We start from the raw sequence: 24,399 nt of genomic DNA, 5'->3' as shown, positions 1-24,399 counted from the left end.
TAACCAGCAGAGCCGTAAATGCTTCATGAAGCAACATCAATCAGAGCTGGACCTGCTGTGTGAGCATCATAACTAAATAATGTATGCACACTAACATATTCACAAACAGGTCAGCAGGTACAACCTGTCATCCACAGCTTCAACCTCACCATGTCTCAGAAAATACAGACAGCCTGCACTTTGCATAAAGTGCTTTGATTTTTGAAGCACTTAACATATCACACAAAGGCAATCTCTCTCAGAGGTTTAACAAACACAGCTGAAACTATGACTAAAAGGCCTACAATGCATGAGTTCAGGCATTTCCTAGTAGCCTGAGGGTCTATTTGGCCTGCAGTGAGCAGTCAATGTGAGCAGCAAGAATAAGTGAATAGACCTCTCTTAATGCACACCAAGTGCAACTCTTGCAGTTCATTTAAGGCTGGGCCTACTTTTGGATCTTTCATTGTACTGATCAATAAAAAAGTTTAAAGATCCATTGGTAACTTAAGCTCTTAAACAGACACAGATTAAGAACTGGACAGCATCCTTCCAACTTTTTTCCTTTCTGTTGCATGAATCCAGGCAAGGTGGAGCAAATATTTACTTCGGTGTTCACCGTCTGACATATTTTGTCAATGAGTTTGACTCCAAAACTCAACCTCTGTTGCATGTCTTTCCTTGCTCCCTCCTCTCACTAACTCCTGCTACTTTCTACTGCCTAACAAATCACAGCATTAAAATGGTCCAAAAATACCTAAAAAAAAGATTTTCTCAAGTGAGCCTGAAAAGGAACTTATCGGTAGTCAGTGCATAATACTATAAGCACATTGGGATCATTATGTCCCTCTTTGGGGAAGCCGACTGGGGTACTGAAACAGCCGCTAAGCTGCATATTATACCTATTATTTGAATATCTTTTTGGGCTTCACAGACGGCCTTTTTCATGGGCTCAACATTTTTGAACCTTACAATGTCTGAAAACCTTCCAACATGCCCTTAAATTATAAGAATAAAGCTTCAGGAACAGGACCATGGATTTCTTTCATTCTGTCGCTAACTAAATCATCTCTTTCATATCTATTTCTCATCATAATGTCCCCACACCCTGAGCCTGCACCCTCTGGTTCCAATATCACAACCCCATTCGACCCAATTCATCCCCTCAAAATCCAAAAGTGAACTGTGTCAACAATCATTTCCTGCTGACCATTGGAGCACATTGCAGATTCATCCAGAGCTTTGCAGGCCTGTCGTGTTGAGTTAGGGCTGCTGTGACGGGACATTTCCTGCTCAGGGGCTAGGTTTAGCCTAGCATCAGTTGGAAACACAGAAATCACCTCTGACAGTTCAATGTGAGAAAATAAGTATGCTGTTTCATGCACAGTTGAGGTTTGGCAGCATGCTGAAGTTTGATAGTGATAACATGAATCTTATTGACTCATTTTATGATTCTATGTTTTAAATCCACATTCTTGCTACACAGGTCAGTCAAATTCAGGGCAGGCCAGTAATTAGGCTTTAGTCAAATAAAAATAGCTTTTTGCTATTTCTTGCTCCTTATGGCCAGCTGTGGCTCACACTCATTTCTGATTGGGTGTGTTTGCTGTAGGACGGTCTGATTTACACATTTATTCTTGAAACTCTGTTGTGCATAATCATTTGGAACAGTGCATTTTGAGTTTTTTATTATTGAAAAACAATAGTTATCATTGGGAGGTTTGTTCAATGAAGTTTGAATTATGCTCGGTTGATAACTTGAAAATTATACTGACTGTCGTCTGCATCGACTGTTTAGGAAAATCAGGGAAACATGCCATGTGCATAATAATTGGAACGCAAATGAGGGTGAAGAAAAAGTTTACTTCACTCACCGTGCAACGAGAGTTTCTTAGAGGAGGAGGGAAGAGAGGGCTCCTTAGTAATGCTGAGCCACGCTGCCCTTTGGACTGGCCTCCCTCCACACTAAAGGAAGCACCTTTAACATAAACATAAGACAAGAAGGAGGAGAAAAACTTAATAGAGGCTTCAAGGTGTGAGGATGAATGAAAGCCTCAAAGTATAAATGGAGGTTTTCGAGCTATGATTGCACCCTAAGTGGGCTATTGGTATATTTTATCATGTCTTTCTTTACAGAACTCTCAAAATGTAACACAGCTCAGTAAAGCAACAGCATCAAAAATCCATTTAACACTGAATATATGTCACACGAGGTAACTGTGGCAGTAAGATACTGAAAAGAGAATTCTACATAAAATAACCAAATATGGCATGAAATAACAATGCATCCTTTATCATTTTTTTACAATCTACCTTTGAGACTTCGCAAGGAACAAAACAATCGTCAGCTCACTACGACTTTAAAATCTCATGGAGAGAGACGCTCGAGTCAATGCACTGTCGATGAACTGCAGATGTAGGACTCAAAGTCTACAAGCTGCAGCTCTAACACCCAGTGGAATTCTGCAGCACAGCGAGGAGCTCAGAACGAGACGACACGTCCATGTGTGACACATCAGAGATTTTACTTCTCTCTCCACATTCACAAGCTCTTAAGACAAAAATATTCAAGGTCACTGGTTTAAAATCCTCCAAGACTAGCTTCACTGTTAAAATGGGAAAACCCTTTGAAGTCTGTTTTAATGAGACGTTGACACTGCTGAATACACACTTAAGAGAGCCTGCAAATAGACCATTTGATCATCGCTGTGTTCATGATATCAAAAGAGACAAGTGTGAGGCACCTGATGAAGGGCAGCTCTGTCGGGTAGCTTTGGATTGAGACTGGACTCTTCTCCAGGAGTGACCACGGCCCGTTATTGACTGCCAACCGCACTCGCCCTCTTCAAAAGAGCAGTAGCTGCCATTGAGAAACTGGCCTGCGGAGATACCAGACAGAGACAAAACATATCAGGAGGTGAGAGAGGCAAAAATGATTAGGGTGGGGGGGCATCCAATGAGTAGACAGGCCCAGCAGGGGGGATAGAGAAGAGAGAATGAAGCGAACACTGACAGCCAATCTGCCGAGGAGACAAAAAGGACATTGGTGGGCTGGGGACCGAGGGATCAAGGAGCTGAGTGACAGTGAAGGCGAAGGAGCTGAGAGGAGAGCGTGCAGGGGGTGCACACTAATGGCTCAAAGAGATCAATGTGTTGGAGAAAATTAGGGGTGAGATGTGGTTAGGGCTGGGCAATACATCAGGTTTTTAAGATATATTTATTTTAGTGCTGTCAAACAATGACAATTTTTAATCAGATTAATCACAGGGTTGCTGTGGATTAATTTCGATTAATCATGATTAAATATCATTCATTTTTAATCTATATTAATCAAGTTTCATTTAAGCAAGAAGACTCAAGAAAGAAGGGAATATATATGCCAGGGCTATTGAATTACAACTATTCAATTTCAACTGGGCCAAATCTTTAAATCAAGAAATGCAGTCAGGCCAGACATGTTTGGCACCCAGTAAGCAGCTGGTAATGTCAAATTTCGAAACAATACGGATCAATTTGATGAAAAATATTCACTTTTAATTATAGTCTCCCTTTTAAATTTGGAGTTACGTGAGGGTGGTTTGTCGCAAGCTTGGCGACACGTTAGCCAAAGTGCTAGCAGAATCTCCGACGCACGTATGCTTCGCGTTAATGTGGTATTTTAAGCTGGAAGTGCTTCAGTGAAAGAAAACTCCTTTCTGCAAGATGTGCATAATACTTTCTGTTGGTCGACTGTTCCGTCTTGCTTTGTTTGTACTCAAATTTCCCATCGAGAGGGCCAATGTGCTGTTTAGCGTTTTCCATATCATCTTAATTAGTCACTACCGGATCAACGACCCATTTGCGCATGTGTGGTGGCGTGCTCGATGGTAACCCTACTTGGACAAACTGCCCGAAATGTGTTACCAGAGACGTTTCAGGTATTTTGAGTCATTCTGTGCTGTAGATGGGTTAATTGGGTTAAAATTTTTAATCAGATTAATCATGATGATGGATTAATCTGCATTAATGCATCAATTTTGAAAGCCCTAATCTATTTTAAAGAGATGCAAGAAAAAAAAAATCAAAGCAATCCTGATTGCCTACAGCAAAAACTATCTGCCAACGTGGCTTTATTCAAGAGCACATCTCAAAGTTTTGAAAGCTTGAATTAGTGGATTTGAGCTCAGAATAAAAACATCCTTCAAACCTGCTTTTGTTCTCAAAACCACCTTTTTGATTTATTCTGATTTACTCATAATGTCAGCTTACTCTCAGTCTCTTGTTCCTTTCTCTAGTTCCCCTGAAACCAATCCCCTCTTATTACTTCTGCCGCTTTCTGAAATGGCCACTCCTAGATATTTTTCTGTGCACATGTAGAACAAACATATATCTGAACTTTGTAGAGAGGACTACTTACAACAGCCCACTAAGTGACCACAAGAGAATGTATTTGAAATGTTTCATCTGAACAGGAACTATCATTTTAGTTATTCTTTTTAATTTGGGGGAATTAAAGTTATAAGTAATAGTCAAATGTTAAAAACTGGTTTGATAACAGGCAACAAAAAAGAAGGTTTGGACACTCAAAATTGGCCAGTTCTTCATTGTCAATGACCAAAAGTTCGAGTTGCCTCCAACTCCAACTGTTTAAACATGGAACATTTGGAAAAGTGGGTGGAACAGATGATGACCTCGGCAGTGCCACCCACTTTTACAAATGTGCTGACATATTTGTACCATTAAGACAGTGCTCACTCTCCTTCTAGTTAAAAACATGACTGCAGATAAAGGTTTCTGCACTGGTCATTAAAATAACAGAGATTTTATCATTTCAGAGCAGGGCTACAGTTGGCCTTTTTAATAACCATTTGTGCATCTGTATTGTCATAGTTAATTATTCTCGCTATTATTATGGGTAACAGTAGTATTTAATGGTTGTATAGGGGTTCAACAGAATTCACAGTTCGGTATGTATCTAGTTTTGGGGTCACGGACCAGTAAAGAAAGAAAAGGATTTATACTTCTAGATGACCCCCACTTGTAATGATTATTATCATTATTATTATTATTGTCACCAACACTATTATTATAATATTATTATTATTATTATTATTATTATTATTATTATTGTTGTTGTTTTATTATATGATTATCATTATTACCATTATTATTTATTATTTGTATTATTCTAAGTATTATTATCATTGTTGTTTTTACAAACCTTAGTGCGGCTAATGTTTTTAACGTCTTTGAAATATACATTTGAATCAGTCAATCAATGCTTTATTACATCTACTGTAGTTTATTTTAGAACTAACAGTGATAGCTGATACAGCCTGATGTACTAAAGATAAGACAAAAAAGCAAAATCAAAAGCAACACAGAAAACAGCCTAATATGTCCAGATTTAAATGTTAAAAATAAAACATAAAATGCATAAAAATGTGTCCTCTACTTCTCCGGGTGTGTTTAACGTCTTGGAAATGTTTCAGCATCGCTAATATTTTCAACCCTCTCTGCTTTAACATCTGGAGGTGTTTTTAAAAAAACAGTGCAGAGATGAGGAGAGGGCGCAGGTCTCACTGCCAGGAGGCAACTTTTCTTCTTCTGTGTGTTTTGACATGCCGGCCACTTCCTCTTCTTCACTGGTGGGTAAATGGCGGTTGTCCACATTACTGCTACCAAGATTAGCAGATAAAAACTGTCACATTTCCTTTATTTCCTTTTTTTATGATTTGGATGTATTTATAGTGTGACTACGTGCCCTAAACAGTGACTCGAGAACCATGATGAGAACAAATACTGTCCCTAATTTAAAGACTACTGGACTTTCTCTTACTCTAGCATCTCTTATGTTGTATCTATTAAAAGGCTGATTTTTTTTTAATGCAAGGGTAACCCTTATTCAAGTAGCATTCAGAACTGACTATGGCAGTTATTTATTTATTTTTTCATAAATCAGTGCAATTGGTTGTCCTTTGCACCTGTCAGTGGGTTTTACCCAATTCTGAATTCATGAAAAGTGCATGCAAGTCAAAAATAACATGATAAATGGAGATACAAGGTTTTTGCCAGTTGCCAGTTGATCGCATTTTTTCCATGAGACATACTAGACTAAGGCTAGCAAAAAATACATTGTTGATAAAAAAAATGATGAAAAGTGAGTTTAGTGTTCATCAAAGAGACTAAAACAAGATGAAAATCTAGTTTTCATGGGGTATTTGAACCCCATGTTTTTCTCCACTGTCAAAAAATGTTGAGATTTGTATATTTTGTATATCGCCACTCAGCTAAAAATATTGAAAAAGGATTTTTGTTCCATGTTTCCCAGCCCTAGTGTGGTGTGATGGAGGAGGGTGGTTGTGCTTTTAGAGTGACTCTCGAAACAGAGGCAGAGAATGGAAAAGGCCTGAAGAGGGTGAGGCACAAAGGAGGAAGAGGGTGTGAGAGAATTGAGAAAGCTGAGGTGGGGACAAGATGTGTTTGAGGGGAGGCAATCATGTTGAAATCACATCAAGGAACGGTAAAACGGTCTGAAGAATTTCAGTTACTGATGACAAAGTTAGTCTGTACTGTGGCATTACAGAGAAATTGGTTAATTGGATAGAGCGGTGCTTGTGTAACCACATAAATCACGTTTGTGTGTATGAGTGTGTTTGTACTGTCTCCTTATTTCCCGATGAAATATGAAAACTATGATCTGCAGACACAGTTTGTCCTTTTGTGATTTAACGGGATTAATAAAATACAATTTCGGCTGAGCAAATATTTAAACCCCATATTTTGAGCCACTAAACAGACACTTCCTGTTTGAGATGCAAAGGGCTAACCTGTAAATGATGCACAAGATATGGAGATACAGGAGCATAAAAGTGTACACAGCTGTGTTTAAATGCCACATTTCTGGATTGGAAAAATATATACATCCAAATATGTCAATATGCTGATATTTCCAACACATTTTAGCCTGTACCAATACTCAAACAATGTTTGCATAAGTTTGTCCATTTACTTAAACTCACAGTTGTCCGATTTTCCACAGAATTAATAATATAATTTAAAAAGTAAATAGATAGCACATTTTAAATAAGGTAAAACTGATGATAAAAATATTATCATATATGATTTACAAGAATATTAACATTAAGAAATAAATAAAATACATAATACCGATAAATACATTGTAAAAAGATGCTGCTAAAGCAGCTGAAGTTGAGGTAGTGCACAAATTTCTTTGTAAAACCTGCTTATATGAATACAGCCAAAATAGTAGTTGAATTAATCATATCTATCACAGATATTATGAATAAATGTGCATCCCTATAAAATAATGTCAAAGTCAAGATATGGCGTATATTATATCTTTTTCCACCTTTAATGCAACCTATAACATTTACAATTTACAAGAAACAAAACAAAAATATTTCAGGAGGAATACAGAAAAATAACAAAATCCTGGCTGCATAAATATGCACACCGCCAGACTAATTCTTAAAAGCAAGGTAATCTATCAGTATACCTATCTGGACTTGGCATACATGCTTTTTGTCCTTTCAAAAGCACTTAGATTACAGGGGCATTTCTTTACCCATGGAAGAGCATGGTGGGCCAGCATCATGCTTGGGGGCAGTTTTTCCTCAACTGGAACTGGTGTTTATGAGAAGTTCCAAATATCAGTCAATTCAACTTCAAGGTGTCTGCCTGAAAGCTGGAGATGAAGAGGAATTTCACCTTTCAGCATGTCAATGACCTAAAGCATCGACCAAATCTACAAAAGAATGGATTCACCAGAAGAAGATAAATGTTTTGGAGAGACCCAGCTAGAGTCACGACCTAAATCCTTCTGAAAATCTGTGGGCTGATGTGAAAAGGTCTGAGCACAGGAAAGGCCCTCGTAATCTTACTGATTTTAAGCACTGAAGCACTGGGAGGGATTGGGCAAATGTTGCTGTGTCAAGATCTTCTGCCTGGAAAGATATAATGCTGTCATGAAATGAAAAAGTTCCTTAAAGTTTTAGTGTAGGGGTGGCATATTTATGCAGCCAGGTTTTGTCTAGCATTTTAATGTATTATTTAACCATAATTTCCCCATTTATGAGAAATAATTTTACTATGGTTAAACTAAATTTACTTGCATTCTGTTTTGCAGTGCTGGACATTTGGACATTTTTGAGGGAGGAGCTATTTGATACAAATTTTAGTCTACTGACCAATTCATTTGATTGCATTTGATTTAAAACTGATATTATTTACTAAGAAAAAATAGATAAAAACATGCTTTTCATCACAGGCTTCTCAAGGGCCCCTCCCTACTGGGGCCCCAGGAAATCAGTACCCTTTCCCCCCTGTGCTACGCCCATGACTATGGCTATGCTCAAACTGCTTCTGATTTTGCTAAGACCTTCTTTATGCTGGCTGTTCACATAACTGTTTAAAATGTGGTGAGACAAAGTCCTGAACTGACCTACAATTGCCAGAGAACAATATAAATGTCACATTTAGTATGGTGTGAAGAGAGATTCTTTCATAAAAGGCAGGAGTGGTGATTCACAACCCTCTGCGGAAGAACAAAGTGGCGTCCTTCACAGTCTTAAGGGTAACTTCAGGTTAAGAGTGTTTTTCAAAACTATGGAGGTGTTTCATTTCTCACTGAGGTAAATCTCCAGGGTAGCTTGCTCTGCAGCAGGTTATTTCAATAAGAAATCACCCATAATGACACTGATTAAGCTAGGTAAAAAACAGAGCCAGACCCCTTCTTTTCACACATCAACCACAGTGGGATACGTTTTTCTGCCATTGCCTAAATCAAAACAAAATACAGATCCAAGCTGGACACTGACAATGAGCTAAGAGTGGAATTTTGCAACCTGAAAGTTTCATGTTTTGTATGTTTAAGCATACTGACTGCTTTCAATAACATTTTCTTATAAGCCTCATAATGCCCAGTAAATGCAGCTACTGTCTGCACTGCTGCTGGAAAAAGGTTTTAAACATTCAGACAAGCCATACATAAGGAAGTAATTAATTCTAGGGGAGAAATGGGGATTATTGTGTCTGTTGTATGCACAGCGGCAGTGTAAGCCTTAATTTGTGCTTCCTGTATTCATCTCAGTAGCCGGGCCTTCATTTTAGATAATGTGTTTGACTTGATGTTTTTTAACCTCACAGTTTGCTTTTAGTCTGGAAAATATTATCATTGTCTTGGGGAAAACTGTCCATGATTATGGATGCTTTGGTCAGTTGAACATGGTTTGTCATGTAGCCCCCCTCTCCTCCTCCTATCCTGTCAACTCAGTGACGTCGAAGTCTCATGCTGTTCAGACTGAGGTTACTTTGTTAATGAATCCGTCCTTTATCTGATTTGGATACACTTAAGTGGCCCAATCTGATTTGAAAAGGTCAGACTCCATGTGACTTGTACTGTTCACACTGTCACAAAAAAATCTGACCTGAGAACCTGTTTTTACTTTGCAACAGCTCAGATGAACATCCGTTTTGGGCATTCAGATACCAAATGATAAACCTTACTGTTCTGAGAGGACACGCCTCATTGCATACTAGGGATGCACGATATCATTGGTCTGGTTTCAGCAGATATTAGCTTAAAAAGGCACACATTAGTATTGGCAGATATCAAAATGTCTGCCTGTATTTAGCTCAGATATTTTGCCTGTGTGTTTCAGCATACATATATTGACCGTAAATTTTGTCCATATATACTAATAAATTAGCAGTTTTAGGCTAAACTGACAGACCAATGTCAGTTAAGGTCTTTTTCTTTATTTGTCCTCATTCTTTAAACTTTAAAGTGTTTTTAAGGCCTAAGAGTTAGTGTTAGGTGTTGTGGGAGATAATTACCCTGTTTGAACTGATAGTTTATAACAGTGACTGTAGGATAGTAGAATAGGAAGGTGATTGGATGAACATTTTGTCTGTCACACACCTTTACAGGCCAATCAGAGCAACAGAACACGTGACGTAGCCGCTACCGAGGAATAAACTCCAGAGAACTGCATAACGCGAACCATGGTGACTGTAGACATGTCAGTACACGGCTTTTGTCGTTTTTGAAAAGAAAACAACTCAATGCTGTTCTTTGTTCTTCTTTTAACGAAGAAATGTCATCAAGTTCTGGTGCTTTAACAGCATCCATGCTAGTCTTCTGCTTTACCTGCACTGGCCTCTTGTTGCTGCTTGCTTACATCACGACTCCACCGCCACCGAAAGCACTGCCCCTAGTCTCTGATTGGTCCTGTCACTTTCTAACCGGGCCCAAACTGTTCAGATGGGAGTTTTCCAAGATGGATTCGCCAGTGAGAAACATGAAAATGGGCGTATCCATCTGCTTTGCAAGGTTACTACTGTAGCTCACATTTGAGAGTCACTTTCCTTTTCCCATTTTGTCATTATAACACATTCAATAAGCCAAACTGGTACAGATGAAGAGTTCGTTTTGGTGAGTTGAGCCAAATGATCCAGATTAGATAGAGAAAATTATCCCAACAAAACAAATGAGGCGTGATGGACATCGTTGGTGGGAGGACAACCAAGGTCAGGATTTACCACGCCAAACTGTACTAAACCTAACTGGGCTGCTCAACTGCAGTATAGTGAACTTGGTAAATGAATGCCCAAAACGGATGTAATGTATTGTAATGCAAGATATGAAAGACCCCTGATACACATGGGAGCAATTTTTTTTCTGTAAATATCACTGATAACATATACTGAGACATAGAGGCAGGCATATTTGTTTGTAATCCTGCATTTTTAGAGGTTTTAAAACCACAAAGGTCTTTGTTGTGACTCCAGACTCAAACACATATCAGGCATAAAACTTCATGACTGTTGCTAATAACACTGACATTGGATTGAGTTTGATGTGCCTCTTTGAAAGTTTTCTCCTAAAGTTTGCTTTATGTTGCTTTTATCCTGAGACACTGTCTGTGAGCGGCCATTACCTATAAGAAACACTGAGTGCCTTTGTAACAGTGTGCTCTTTGAGAATGGCATCATCCAGGTAATGGAAGTGAAACTGGCCAGAGAAAATATCATAACACAGGTATCCTTCAGGCAGAGGAGAAACTTTTAACAAACAAAAGCTTTTAAAGAGAAAACATCATAAAACTACCATCATTTCATTTTTATTCTAAAGTCATACTCAGTAAAAACACCCCATTGAAGCTATATTTTTCTCTGATGTTTTTCCCCTTAGCTTGTCTCGACTTTTTTGGATAATAAGTAAATTTCATGTTCTTGTGCTTCTTGTGATATTATGAGTCTGTCTCCTTGCTACATAAACCAGTTAGTCTAACTTTGATGTTCCCTCTGCAAAGCACTGGGAATCAAAGTGGCGTCATATGATGGCTTCTCATGACATGAATAAAGAAGTCTGTGCTGTCACATCTGCACACATTCGCTCTGCGTAGACGAGGGACTGTGACTCTCTCTCTGCATCACTGCAGGGGTGACTAAACCAGAAACACTTTATGTAATGAGGTGTCAATAACATCGTCATTAATACTGGATGAACGCTGACGTGAACATTACTTAATCTTTGTGAATGGTGAGTGGAGTGTCATCCAATCCCATTCTTTACTTTCAAAGCAATGTCAACACTGTAACAATGTCTGTCATGGCAACTTGACAAAACGGCCCAGCCTATAAAGCATGTCATCGCGTGCTGCAAATAAAAAAACCCGATTACTCTGGCTTCTGTTTGAATGACATGTCATGGCCACAGTTATTAATGTCACAAAACATTTAAGAGTTTTAAGAATATAAAACTAAAAGGACTGGTGATAGTAAAAGGCCTGCCTTATGAAAAACTATCAGCATGCTAAGGGGCTGATTGTGAATTGTATAATGGACTGGATTATAATTTATCAAATAAGACAGAAAAGAAAATGGAGTAATGTCTTTGTGCTGTGTTATGAAAGTGGAATACTTCTACATTTTGTTAGTTTATATAAACTTAGAGCAAAAAGTAATAGGGGTGTATATCACCAGTTTCATCCTGATATGATATCAATATTTTGGACGATACGATATTTTCCTAACCTTGCAAAGCCGATGGATATGCCCATTTCCTTGTTTCTCACTGGTGAATCTATCTTGCAAAGCTCCCATCTGAACAGTTTGGGCCCGGATAGAAAGTGACAGGACCAATCAGTGACGTGTCATGATGTAAGCAAGCAACAACAAGAGGCCGGTGCAATTATGGCGGAAGAGCTTAGCGTGAATGCTGCTAAAGTGCCAGTTTTATCAGAACTTGACGACATTTTTTCATTAAAAGAAGAACAAAGAACAGCAGTGAGTTGTTTTCAAAAACGACAAAAGTCGTGTACTGACATGTCTACTGTCACCATGGTTTGCCTTGGTTTGCAAAACCAAGTTGCAGGATAATTTAAGGTGAGCCTGAGCGCCATCTCCAAACTGAAGGCCAATTTCCATAAAACAGAGGATGTCAGTGACAGGCCGTGAAGTGGGTGCCCCGGGAAGACGACACCCCAAGAAGACTATTTCTTCACCCTGTTGGCACCTAGGAAATGTAAGCTGTCTTATACAGATTTGTCGTCAAGGTTTGCTGACGGCAGCCTGCACAGACAATCCAGAACAGACTGCATGCAGCCAAGTTCTGGTCTCATACAAATGCATATTTCTTACAAATGTGGCACCCTTTAAAGGGAAATAAACAGGTTTTCCATCTGTATAAGAGTTATTACCAAGAAGCACAAGAAATAATCTGCCAAACACAAGCTTCCTCAGTTTTTGTGCTAAGTTTAGAGTCCTGCTACTTGTCAGTAACGGGGTTTAAAGCCCCCTTACTACCCTTTGGGGCACACTGTGTCTCTGTGGGACTGGAACGACATGATATGGGTTCAAGTGGAAGTGGATGACACCCACTGCAGGAGTGGGCAGTAATGGTCAGAAATACAGTGGACTGGAGCAGGATCAAGGAAACTGTCCAGCACAGGGCTCTGTGTCACATACAGACACAGGAAATTCTAATCAAATTGGAGTATTTTTTTTCTGCAACTGTTTAGGTGGCTTCTACTTGGACACACTGGCTTTTTTCTTAAAATGAGCTACATTATGTAGAGCAGATGATCCCATACTGGTACTGGTTTACTGCCTAACATGACTTAACATAGACTCCTGGATTAGAATATTTGGAGTTATCGCAGGAATTAAAACATGCCTGCTCTCCATTTTCTTGAAATATTCATGTCAGTTTATTCTCACAGTGTTTTAGAGCTCTGTTGTTATTTCTTTTCATGCATAAATCTGCTGCCTAGCATCTGCCTTTTGTGTGTCTGAGGCACTGAGAGCATATGCACATGCATGCAAGCGAGACCCTGTGGATGTTTGCTTCCCCACAACCGCAGGCATGTTGATATTTCAAAATAACTTCACTGTAAAAAGCACTACATTTCAAATTGATTTATCTTTATAATTATAGAAAGACACTGAAATCTTGTATGAAGGTAGAATCCTGTGATTTCTCTTTATAGTTGCTGTTGGCTGGGAAATGTCCTATCTTCTTTACAACAGAGCAAAGACAAACTCACCATACTAGATCTACCATCGATAAAGAGACAGAGACAGATATCATAGCACTGGTCTCACTGTGTCATGATTAATCAATAGGAGGAATGTTTTTATCCTGCAGTTTATTTTGGATTTTTGCTTGCATCCGTCTTGGCTGCAGCAACATTTCTCTGTTGCATGGAAAATATGGTGTTCGAAAGCAGTCGGGTGTTTGCAGAATGTAGACCGATGAACATCAACTGGAAGAAGCTGCAACTCTCAAAGAGTGGAGAATGTGTTTCTGCATAATGATGCAGGGCTAGGATGATGAGGAAGATCCGCAGGGATTTGATTTTCCTTATATGTCAGGAAGCTTTGTGATTGACACAAGCTAAGTTTGTTCCTCCTGCCTCTCTCTGCTTTTTTACTGTTAATGAGCCTTGGCAGGGCTTATGAAGGATTTAAATAGATCAAATCAGATGAAGAAGACTCGTGGATAGATCATAGAGAATCGGGTATCAGAGAGGGAACACTTTATGATCCGGGTAGCAGGGGGTAATTGCATTGAGAGATGGAGATGAAAATGGAACAAACACCAAGCCTAAGGTGGAAGAAGTTGTGGACTATGAGGAAGAGAGATTCATTCTAGGTGTCAGAGTGGACTGAGGAATGAACAAAAGATCATCTATCTTTTTACTTTACCAAAGACCACAAAGATGATTAGTATTCAATAGAGAAAGAATATTGATTCAATGCAAATGTCAGCTGGCACTCATGCCTCCTAAATGTGCTCCCAAATGTAGGAAAGATGTGTAGGAATGTGTAGGAAGAGGTGTATCATCTTGAACATATCCCTGTCACTCACATCAATATGAATTTCCCCCTAAGACCCTTCATCCTGTGTCAAGTATTAAAAAAGGATTTGTCTACTGTGGGTTAGGGATGTGAATTTTCCTATGCCAATACCATGATCCCAGCATCAAAAGACAGCCTTGGCATGCCCTGACTCGCAACAGTGATTTTAGAGCTCACTGGAGTTTTAACTTATCAGCAGGTTTAAATTCTTTATTCTGACTGGCTAACTCTGCATAGTAAGAATGTTCTGTCTTTAGATGATGGTTTTTAGAAAAAGCAGACTGTTGCCAGTGACATGGCTCTTATCTCAGAACTCTAGAGGACTAAATTAAGCATATGGTGTTAGTTCCGACAGGCCATGGAGTCCAGCACTGCTGTATATTTGAGATCAGCTGATCTCATGCAAGCCATCATCAGCTGACAGCCAGCTGATTTGCTCTAAGCACTCTATTGGCTAATTGCACTCATGCCGCCATATTAAATGACTATGCTGGCTATGCTTTGCTGCTTCCTCTGCAAGCTGCTTTTTGCAACCCTCCTCCACCCCAGCTCCTCCTCTATGCTTTATCTGATGTATTTAGATAGATAGACAGATAGTCATTTATTGTCATTGCATTGCAAAAACACAATGAAATTAAGTTTGACAGTCTCCTCTGTAGCAGCAAACACAGTCATCGAAGCGGTGGTCAGAAATCCGCAGCCTCACGTCATCCATCCTGTTGGTGAGGGAGCGAGCACCCAGGAGAAAGATTCTTGGTAGGGCAGGTTTTATGTGGGGTCGCTCTTAGCCTAGCCTGCAGCCTGGCTTGTTTGCCCCGCTTCTGCCTTCTTGCACAATGCCATCTCTGCCTCCTCCCCACTGGCTGTAGGTGTCATGCTGCTCCGCGTCCTCCTCCTTTCAGTCTCTGAGTGCCCCGTTCTCTGAAAAATCTCTGTCAGGTAAAATGCAAACTCTGTGGGCATGCTGTTAGTTCTGGTGTAAGTGTAGGGCTTTGTTTTGCTGCTAGTGATGGAGCGCTGGGCCCCTGCATTCATACGCGCCACCCCACGCTACCTTAATAGGTAGCATTCAGCAGTTTCCTGTTGATCAGGCAGTGTTCACGGGCAGTTACTGGCAGTTGTTGTTAGCTTTTAAGCTAGCCAAAAGTTGAGACTGAGGTCTTCTTTTTCACCTTTTTTGGGTTTTTCTTGATGGAAATTTCCCATTCTTTCTCTCAGAGGTGTCCTGGACCAGCCATCTTCTTTGTTTTCATAAGTTTTAACAAATGTTGTCAACTTAATTGTGAAAAACACTGCAAGTCCAAGATATAACTCAAGAGTGCATCTTTCTTGCTGCCAACTGCTCTGGTTGTCTGGCAACAGAAATGTATGCTAATGTATGTATGCATGTATATATGTATGTTAATGTCATCCTGTTGTTGCATGCTTGCTCTGCTTTGCCGCTTCACTCCCTGCCTCCAGCTTTCCTTGGAGGCACAGGAAGAGCAGGAACATGTGCTACTGGAATAGAGCAATAGCCAATAGGGAAGCAAGCTGATTGAAGGAGGAAGCACAACAAACACAAGCCACTGCAACCATAGTAAACGTGAAGCATAAAGTTAAATGAAAGTCATAAATGGAGTACACAGTCAAAAGATGAGTGTCATGTTAAGTTGATTTCACTCCTAAAGTGTAATTTTAACTCCATTCTGAGTGAAATGGTCTTCAGTTTGGAGTTATTTACCGGTATTGATCCAATCAACTCTGTAGAGTCAGTTGATTTAACCTCCATTTACTGCCATCGCAAACCTGGATATGTAGGCAGGGGCTGCACAGTGCACAGTGGTTAGCACTGTTGCCTCACAGCAAGAAGGTCTCCGGTCAGGGTCTTTCTGCACAGAGTTTGCATGTTCTCCCCGTGCATACATGGGTTCTCTCCAGGTAGCCCAGCTTCCTCCCACCACCAAAGACATGCTCGTTAGGTTAATTGATCACTCTAAATTGTCCATAGGTGTGAATGTGAGAGTGCCTGTTTGTCTGTCTCTATATGTTGTCTGTCTCTATATGTAATTAACCAAGTTAATCACTGCCTACCTGTGGAGTGGGAAGGTTAAATTTGTAAAGGCATTCAGTTGTTTTGTATGAATGAACACCCTTTTTGTCTCATTCATGTATATAGAAACTAAAACTTACATTGGTAATCTCCTTTGCAGGGTGAACTAAAGGAAGATTTCAAATTGCATGAAATGACTTAAATAGTACATGTTTCAAATAAACACCTCCAGTAAGAAGGATTCAAAAATGTGGTGTTAGAAGTAAACTTTAATGTGTCAGAAGTTAACTCTATGAGTGTTAAACTCCAACACTATTAGAGAACTTTGAACTTGGTGCTCTAATTATTTTATACATAATCTACGCTGTGGTGGAGTGGTAACACTGTTTCCTGAGATATCTAAAAAAGCCACTTTATCCCTTTATTTATTCTTATACAAAACTCTTCTGTGTAATGTGTGCATGTTTACATTATAAGTCTTAAACGTGTGTTAGTTTCTAGACTTTAGATTAAGGACCAGTCAAAAATGGATGCTATAAATAAACTTGCTCATACTCGCATGTCACGTGATCTCACTGTGCAACGACTTCTCCTGAAGTCACAGGCAGTTTGGCTCTGTCCATTCAGTGTAATGGGATGTATGATAATTCATAGTTTAAAAATGTTTTAAAAAATCTTCTCTCTGGGGCTTAATCAGTGATGAGTAAAGTAATGAAATAATTTAAAGCTCAACTCACAGCAGGATGGCACTTGCCATCATTGCACACACATTTAGCTGTCTCTTATGTCTTAATTAAAATAACCAAAGTCATTTTATCAGTCTTCCAGAAAGAAGCATAACAAGTTTCTGTTATAGAGCCTGTGGATATTATCACAAATACTGGACACGGCTCAGTGTTCATTAAGCAGGAGTAAGAGAGTAAGAGACTCGGCTTTATTTGATCCTCTGTCCTATTGTAACTCAATCTAACAGTGAAACGTGTAAGCAACTATGATTCCTTAAACAGCCCTGTAATAAACGCAATCTTTATTGATTTTATAGAGTTGGTTAAAGAAGAATCTTCTCCAAGGATTGAATGAAATATGTCAAGGCACACACTGCGTGTTCTGTACACTGGAAAGTGCCCAACTCAACTTAGCACAAAAAGTAAGGACATCTGTGTTTGGTAGATTATTTCATTATCATCATAATGCTTCTTGGTAATAAATCTTACGCCGTTGGAAAGCGGGTTTATTTCCCTTTTAAATGGTGCCACATTTGTAAGGAATGTGCATTTGTGGCATGGGCAGCAGAGCTGAGAATGTGGGTCGCACCCAGGAAAAAATTTACCAGAAATTCTCTAACAATGTCAAACAACACTATTAGCAAGGTTATAATAGTTTTGGGATTTTCATTAGTTTTGATTTTTATTTTGTTTTCATCTTTTGCTTCAATTTGAAGTTAAGTTTTAATAAGTTTTTACTGCATTTTATTTTATTTTATTTTATTTTTTATTCAGCAAGTGTTTCATTTTAGTTCTGTTTTTATTAGTTTTACTCCAAGTAGTAAAACTAAGGACATTTTGTCCCTAATTCTGCTTAATTTTAGTTAGTAAGCACATATAACAGTTTTAGTTAGATTTAGTTTTACTTGTAAACCATAGTTTTTATGTAGTTTCATTTAACTGAAATGATTTTATTTTTAAATTTTATTAATTTTGGTTCAGTCAGACAACTGTGACAGTTTTCAAGCATTTTTTCCTTAAATGCAAACAATACATTTGTTGGTGTCTAGGCCCTTACTTTATCATTACTGGCATAATTATATGCAGGATTTTTAAGGAGTGATAACATACTTATAACCCCAGTTGGGGCCAACAGGTGGATGCTGGGGAGGAGGGGGCATTTAAGAGCAACACTGACAAAGGCAGCATGGGATGCAGAGGAAGAGACCAGACGTTTTGGAGTTTAAGTAAGCCGCGGAAGTAGGAGGAATGCTTGTGATTGGAGAATATGACAATGACAAGAATGAATTTGATTGGCGCTTCTCAAGTTGCTGACAGAACTAGCTTGCTTGCTTCGCTTCATTTATTTAGTTAGTTTTAATAATAATAATAATAATCATAATAATAACAACCTTCATTATTACAACACAGAAATAATCTACAAAGTTTTTATACAAAGTTTAATTCTTGTATAGGCTTGCTTCTACTGAGTTTTAATCAGCATACTGAGAAAGGTTTAACAGTAATGGAGATCGTATACTTCCCAATCTGACTCTATGGTTTAACAGAAATGCAGTGCACACTATTTTTGGTGCTTGTTGTGAGGCATTTTCAAAATGGTTGGTCCAGTTTGGATCTATTTGAGCTGTATACAAGCAAAAGAAGATCAATGAGTAAATCGATCCACAACAGGCTCAGTCTATGATATTTATAAGCTTTTAAAAATAACATTTTGGTCCAACACAATAAATTGCCATTATTTTAGAGGTACGGTGTGCAATATTTAGCCTTGTAGCATTTAGCAAGACAAATTTGGTTAAAAATAAATAAACAAATAAATAAATAAATCAACTTAATATTCAGAAGTAGGCCTATACAATTTAGTGTTTGATTACCTGACTATATAAAACAGTTTGCAGTTTAGACCACTGCAATCTATCATCTGAGTATTAGATTTTCCTAGGTATTAGGTTTTCCTTAAGCTCTGTCATAAGAAACAAAACTACAAACATAAACAAAGTCTACAGAGTTAACTGGTACTGCTGGAAACACTGTAACCATTCACTTTTCATGGGTGCTGGATTTAGCCAATAGCTCATGCAGGTTGCAGGTTGGGTGTTTACTAGTTATCGTAAAATTCTCTATTCTTGTAACTACTATTTGCACACACACATGCAGACACACATGCAGACACACTTATCACATTCAAATAGAGAATATCCCCTTGGGTTTCGCCTCTCAGGCCAATTAGCGCTAATAAGTCCTCCTGTACCAGGAGGAGGAACCGTGTCTGCATGGGATTCTAGCCCTATCCGTACCCTCTTATCCTTCTGCTGCCATAGTTAGCAAACCTATAAGCACAAGGGAGAAGCCATCATTTTAATAAGCACCACATGGTTGGCTGACCCGCTTGGCAGGAAGGAGCAAATTAATTCTAGTCAGTTTAATATGGGTGAAAAAAACTAACTACACCATTAAAAAAGGGATAAAAGAAACTAAAGGGTAAGAGATTTGAACTGTGGTTCTATAGACTATGTAAACAATAGCAAAGCGGGCATACTGGGAAGACTGAAACAAAGATCCTCATAACTCACATGCACACATAAACAGACGGAGCAGAGCCTGGGGGACATTACTTGTGAATGAGATGTCAGCATACTTGGCTAGTGTTCCTCCTAGGCCTCGGGAACAGCAGAAAAACAAATGTGCAAGGAGATAGAAATAACAACCATGGAGTTTGTCAAGGGTGAGAAATGCTAGCCAAGCATAGCTACACTGCTGTTTGCTGCTTTCCCCCTTTGCCTCTGTGTCACAAAAGCTCACGCTGTTGTTGCTCTGTTGGGCAGGATGTTACGGTTTCATTAAAGATGACTCACTACGGTGGACCATTTTGAACAACTCAGCTGCTCTGTCCCAGGAATGAGTGCAGAAACAAGCTGACACGGCGGCTTCACTCGTGCATGTTGCTATCAACAGCTGTGTACTCACGGCATCGCTCGCCTTCGTCGTCACCCAGCGGACAGTCAGTGGTGAAGTCACATAGTTTGTCCAGTGGGATCCCCGGTCCTTGGTGACAGTGGTACTGACCCTCCAGAGTGATGTTAGGACCAGGAGAGGACACTGCAGAGGAGAAGGGGGAGAAAATTCATCATGGGAAGGATTTCCTCACCCAGCACAGTGTACAGATACAAAATGTTTTCACCATGGCAGTAAGAGTTTGGAAAATGATTTTATTGTTGGCAGCAAATCAGACAAGAAAACAACAAAAATATCTACTTTTGGAGCTGAGGAAAAACAGCATCCCATTATGTTCTGTGTTTACTTACTGAGTAACGCTGCTTGATTTATGTTAGACATAAAAACACAAATCAGCAGCTCCAGGAAACATAACTTACAAACAGTAGAAAATATATGCAGTTGATGCATAAAAGTACATCAGTCAGTGACAAAGGCTAATATAACCCTGACTGTAAAACCTGTATGACATCCACACACTGCCTGTAGCATTATAAATAACCTGGGCCAGGCTGCATAAGCATCTGGCTCTGAATACAGTACATCTCCATCAGACGAGCAGCAAAAACAATGACCTAGATACTGCAGCAGGTAGCACAAAGGGAGGGAACAGGCAACGCACATCTGCACTGACACCAATTGATATCAGCGGTCCTAACAACTCAACTGTAACCTGGTACATTTGCATATCTATGCAAATCAGAGCCCTGCTATCTTCAGCTTGTGGACGGCTCACCTCCATCTCAATCATGACAAGCTGATCACAGTTAAGAGAACAAAAACAATCAAGTGGAAAAAGCTTTCAGCAGATGAGGATCTCGTTTTTCTCCCTTCATCGTGAAGAGAAAAAAGGAACTAGAAGTGATTCTTATCATGCGCTGTCTGTAGTCTGCCCTTGATCTGTATTATGCAGATTTGTTCTCCATTCAGATGCACCCTGAGACGGAAGTGTGATAACAGTGGAGGCCACGACAGGAGAGCTACTGCTGTTAGCTCAGCTGACAACACAGGCAGTAATGCTACACTAATATCAACGTGAAGTTAGCACAAGTAAATTTTTCTTTTTTGGTGTGCATCATTTTCTATGTGACATGGTTGTGATGCATCAGTCACACTTTTCTGAAACTCATGCTGACAGGAACATTGAGACGTGTCAGGAGAAGGAGAAGCTAGAGCCAAAATCAACACAAAAAAGTCATTTACTGTAGATGTCTGGGTTTTTATCTGTGCATAGTTTACCAGGTTGATAACCTGACAAACCAGATGGACTGGTTCACACATCCATGGAATGGGAATCTGTTTCACATCCATCAGGGTATCACCTGGTAGATCAGGGGTTCTCAACGTTGGGGATGTGACCCAATTGGGGATCGTGAGAGACTGAGAGGGTGTCTCCAGATGCAAAAGAAACACTAAGCACATTTTTTAATTACACTGTTTCCACTTTACACCAGTTTTGCCAAATTTTAACACATTTTTGCAACTCAAACTCATTTTCTGTCAATTTCTAACCCTTTTCACCACTTTTTTCTGACTGTTTTTGCTACTTCTAAACCAAATCTTGCAACTCTCTGCCTATTGTTTGCTCTGTTGACCCATTATTGCCACTATTAACCCCTTTTACCACTTTTCAAGCCACAATTCACAATTTGATATGCCCATTTTTGCCCGTTTCTGACAATTGCGGCCTCTGCTAACCTTTTTTTGCCAGTTTATATCAATTTTCATTCCATTTCACCAAATTTCCACCTGTGTTTGCCACTTTAACATAATTTCAGCCACTTTTGAATCCCCTTTTCTTACTGTATATGCCCAATTTTGCCACTTTAATTAATTTTCGCCATATTTTGGTTTTTGTTTGCCACTTTTATCTAATTTTTGGCATTTCTAACCCATTTCTGCTACTTTTAAAATATAATTTCACCACCTTCCCCACCATTTTGTTTGTCATTATTAACCAATTTTAGCTTTTTTTTGTTTTTTACACATTTTAATTCTGTATCAAAACGATTTACATTTTAAGAGGGCTACTTACCACACAAATGAATTAAAATTTGTTTCTTTGATAAGGGTGGTTATTACCCAGGTTAAATATAAAATACCACAGCTTTACTTAACAATGGACCATATTTTGCTGGTCCCCAGTTTGGCTGGGCCCCAGAAAGCTCTCCCATTCTTTCCCCCCTTATAGGCGGCCTTGTCTGCACGACTATTCTCGAATGTGCATGGCTGTGTTCAGCCACCTTCAGGTCCCCAGTCTCTGGCACCTTTATTTTAGGGGTCGCGGGCTGAAAAGGTTGACAGCCCCTGTGGTAGATGATGTTTTTTTATCATGCTTTAACATTTCAGATCATCAAACAAATTCTAATATTAGACAACGATTACCACAGTAAATACAAAATGCACACTCTTTAGACCTTACCCCTATCTACACTGCAGCCTTGTGGACTAGGTATAAAAACTTGAGCCTACAAAAGCTCCATGTTGCTTACAATGACACTGTGATACTGTTGAAAAAAAAAAAACTTGTTGGACAAATGCAAGTGAGGTGTTTTGTCAAGCAGGAGTTTACACTTTCCAAGCTCTTATGAGAAATCTGATGTAAAAATTCGCATGCAGACTGAAGGACTTTCAGAATTCCATTATTATGCTGCTGACAAATCCCAGTTATAGTGCTGTACAATACCAGCCATCCTTGTGGAGATGCTGGTGTAAATGCATTTTATAATTTGGGAGGTATTGTATTTGTCTGTTGAATGTTTTTATGTCGTTTTCTATCTTGTTTTATCGATCTGTTTTTTAATGGACTTCTATGCCTGCTAATAAATATGATTACTGCTGGCACAAATGCAATGCATGCCATCCATCTAGATTGTGGTAGTATCCATGAGCAAACAACAATGCAAGCTTTGTTATGCCTGAGCATGAGCAGAACACCTAGGCCAGCTAGGGCCTTCTGATGTGTATACATGCAAGAGTCAGATCTTCAAACATACAATCTAGGAGTGATATACCGGCCTTACACTTAATGACTTTTCCAGCGATTTCAAAGTCGCAGACAAATTTCCAAAGTCAAAGTAAAAACATGGAGTTTCATGGGAGTTTTGCTAAAGTGGCAGCAGTCATTAGGTGTAAGGTGGTCACAAAACTTGATCTGAGCAGTTTTTAGGCAGTCTTTCCTCAGTCCTGGCGTTAAGACAATACCAAACACATCTGATATTGTCATAAGTCTTTAGTCTAGTCCTAGGCAAACTGTGTTTTCAATGACATGACCATCAGCCACAACTACTGAGAGCCATAATGTGTGTAAGTACATTAAATTGGTTAACTTTTCAAAACATGATGGTGAGGTAGCTCAGATGAATCCACTGAATGTCCACTTATTACGTGACCTGACAAGCCAGGTGGATTTGTTTCACACATCCATCTGGGAAGCTTCAATAGGAAACATCTGAGAAAAGGCAGAGGCTTTGAAAAAAACTCAGAGTGTGATTGGATGAACGTTCTGTCTGTCACATCTCTACAGGCCAATAAGAGCAACAAAACGTGACGTAGCAGCTATTGAGCTGCGCGTGCGCAGCTACGGGGATTAACGCGAAACATGGCGACTATAGACATGTAAGTACTCGACTTTTGTTGTTTTTGAAAATAAAACAACTCACTGCTGTTCTTTGTTCTTTTAACGAAGTTCTGATAAAACTCACGCTTTAGCAGCATCCACACTAAGCTCCAGCCATAATTGCACTGGCCTCTTGTTACTGCTTGTTTACGTCCCGACTCTGCCGTGCCTGAAAGTATTGCCCCTCGTCGCTGATTGGTCCTGTCACTTTCTAACTTGGCCCAAACGGTTCAGATGGGAGCTTTGCAAGATGGATTCGCCAGTGAAAAACAAGGAAATGGGTGTATCCATCTGCTTTGCAAGGTTACTTACTACGTAAGTGATGGAAAATCTTCTCTGCCCAGAGCTGCAGCTAGATCTCCCTGCTCTTGTGTCTGTATCATGTCTGTCAATTCATTCCAGGCCAACATGACCCGTTCAGTTAACCTCTATTTGCGTTTTCAAAGTAATAGCCAGATCAGTTTGTTGCTATGGTGAGAAAACTTCTTCAAACATCTTCATACTATACTTAAATCCTGAAGCGTGTTTTTGGTTGTTGCAGTTTCTCAAAAGAAACCCTACTCTAGCCTTACTGACCCCCAGTCAAAATCTTAGACAGTGACTCAAACCTCTGCGACTTCCTGGCCAAATGCCTTTAAACGCAAAAAGGTCTGAGATACCTGTCTTTTCACAGACTTTTAAAAGTT

General features: G+C 39.4%; 1 protein-coding gene across 3 annotated transcripts in view; it reads right to left on the bottom strand.

The window, feature by feature from the left end:
* Nucleotides 1-24,399, bottom strand: part of alk (ALK receptor tyrosine kinase) — a 755,603-nt gene that overhangs the window by 123,104 nt on the left and 608,100 nt on the right. For all 3 annotated transcript variants that reach the window (XM_041812830.1, XM_041812832.1, XM_041812831.1), the window contains 3 exons: nt 20,068-20,199; nt 2,724-2,858; nt 1,854-1,957 (listed from right to left, as the gene is read on the bottom strand). In XM_041812830.1, the coding sequence (XP_041668764.1) occupies nt 1,854-1,957; nt 2,724-2,858; nt 20,068-20,199 (371 nt within the window). The remainder of the gene's footprint in view (nt 1-1,853; nt 1,958-2,723; nt 2,859-20,067; nt 20,200-24,399) is intronic.

The sequence above is a fragment of the Cheilinus undulatus genome, linkage group 18, assembly GCF_018320785.1.
Source record: "Cheilinus undulatus linkage group 18, ASM1832078v1, whole genome shotgun sequence".
Classification (NCBI taxonomy): Eukaryota; Metazoa; Chordata; class Actinopteri; order Labriformes; family Labridae; genus Cheilinus; species Cheilinus undulatus.
This window is presented reverse-complemented; position numbering and strand designations above follow the sequence as displayed.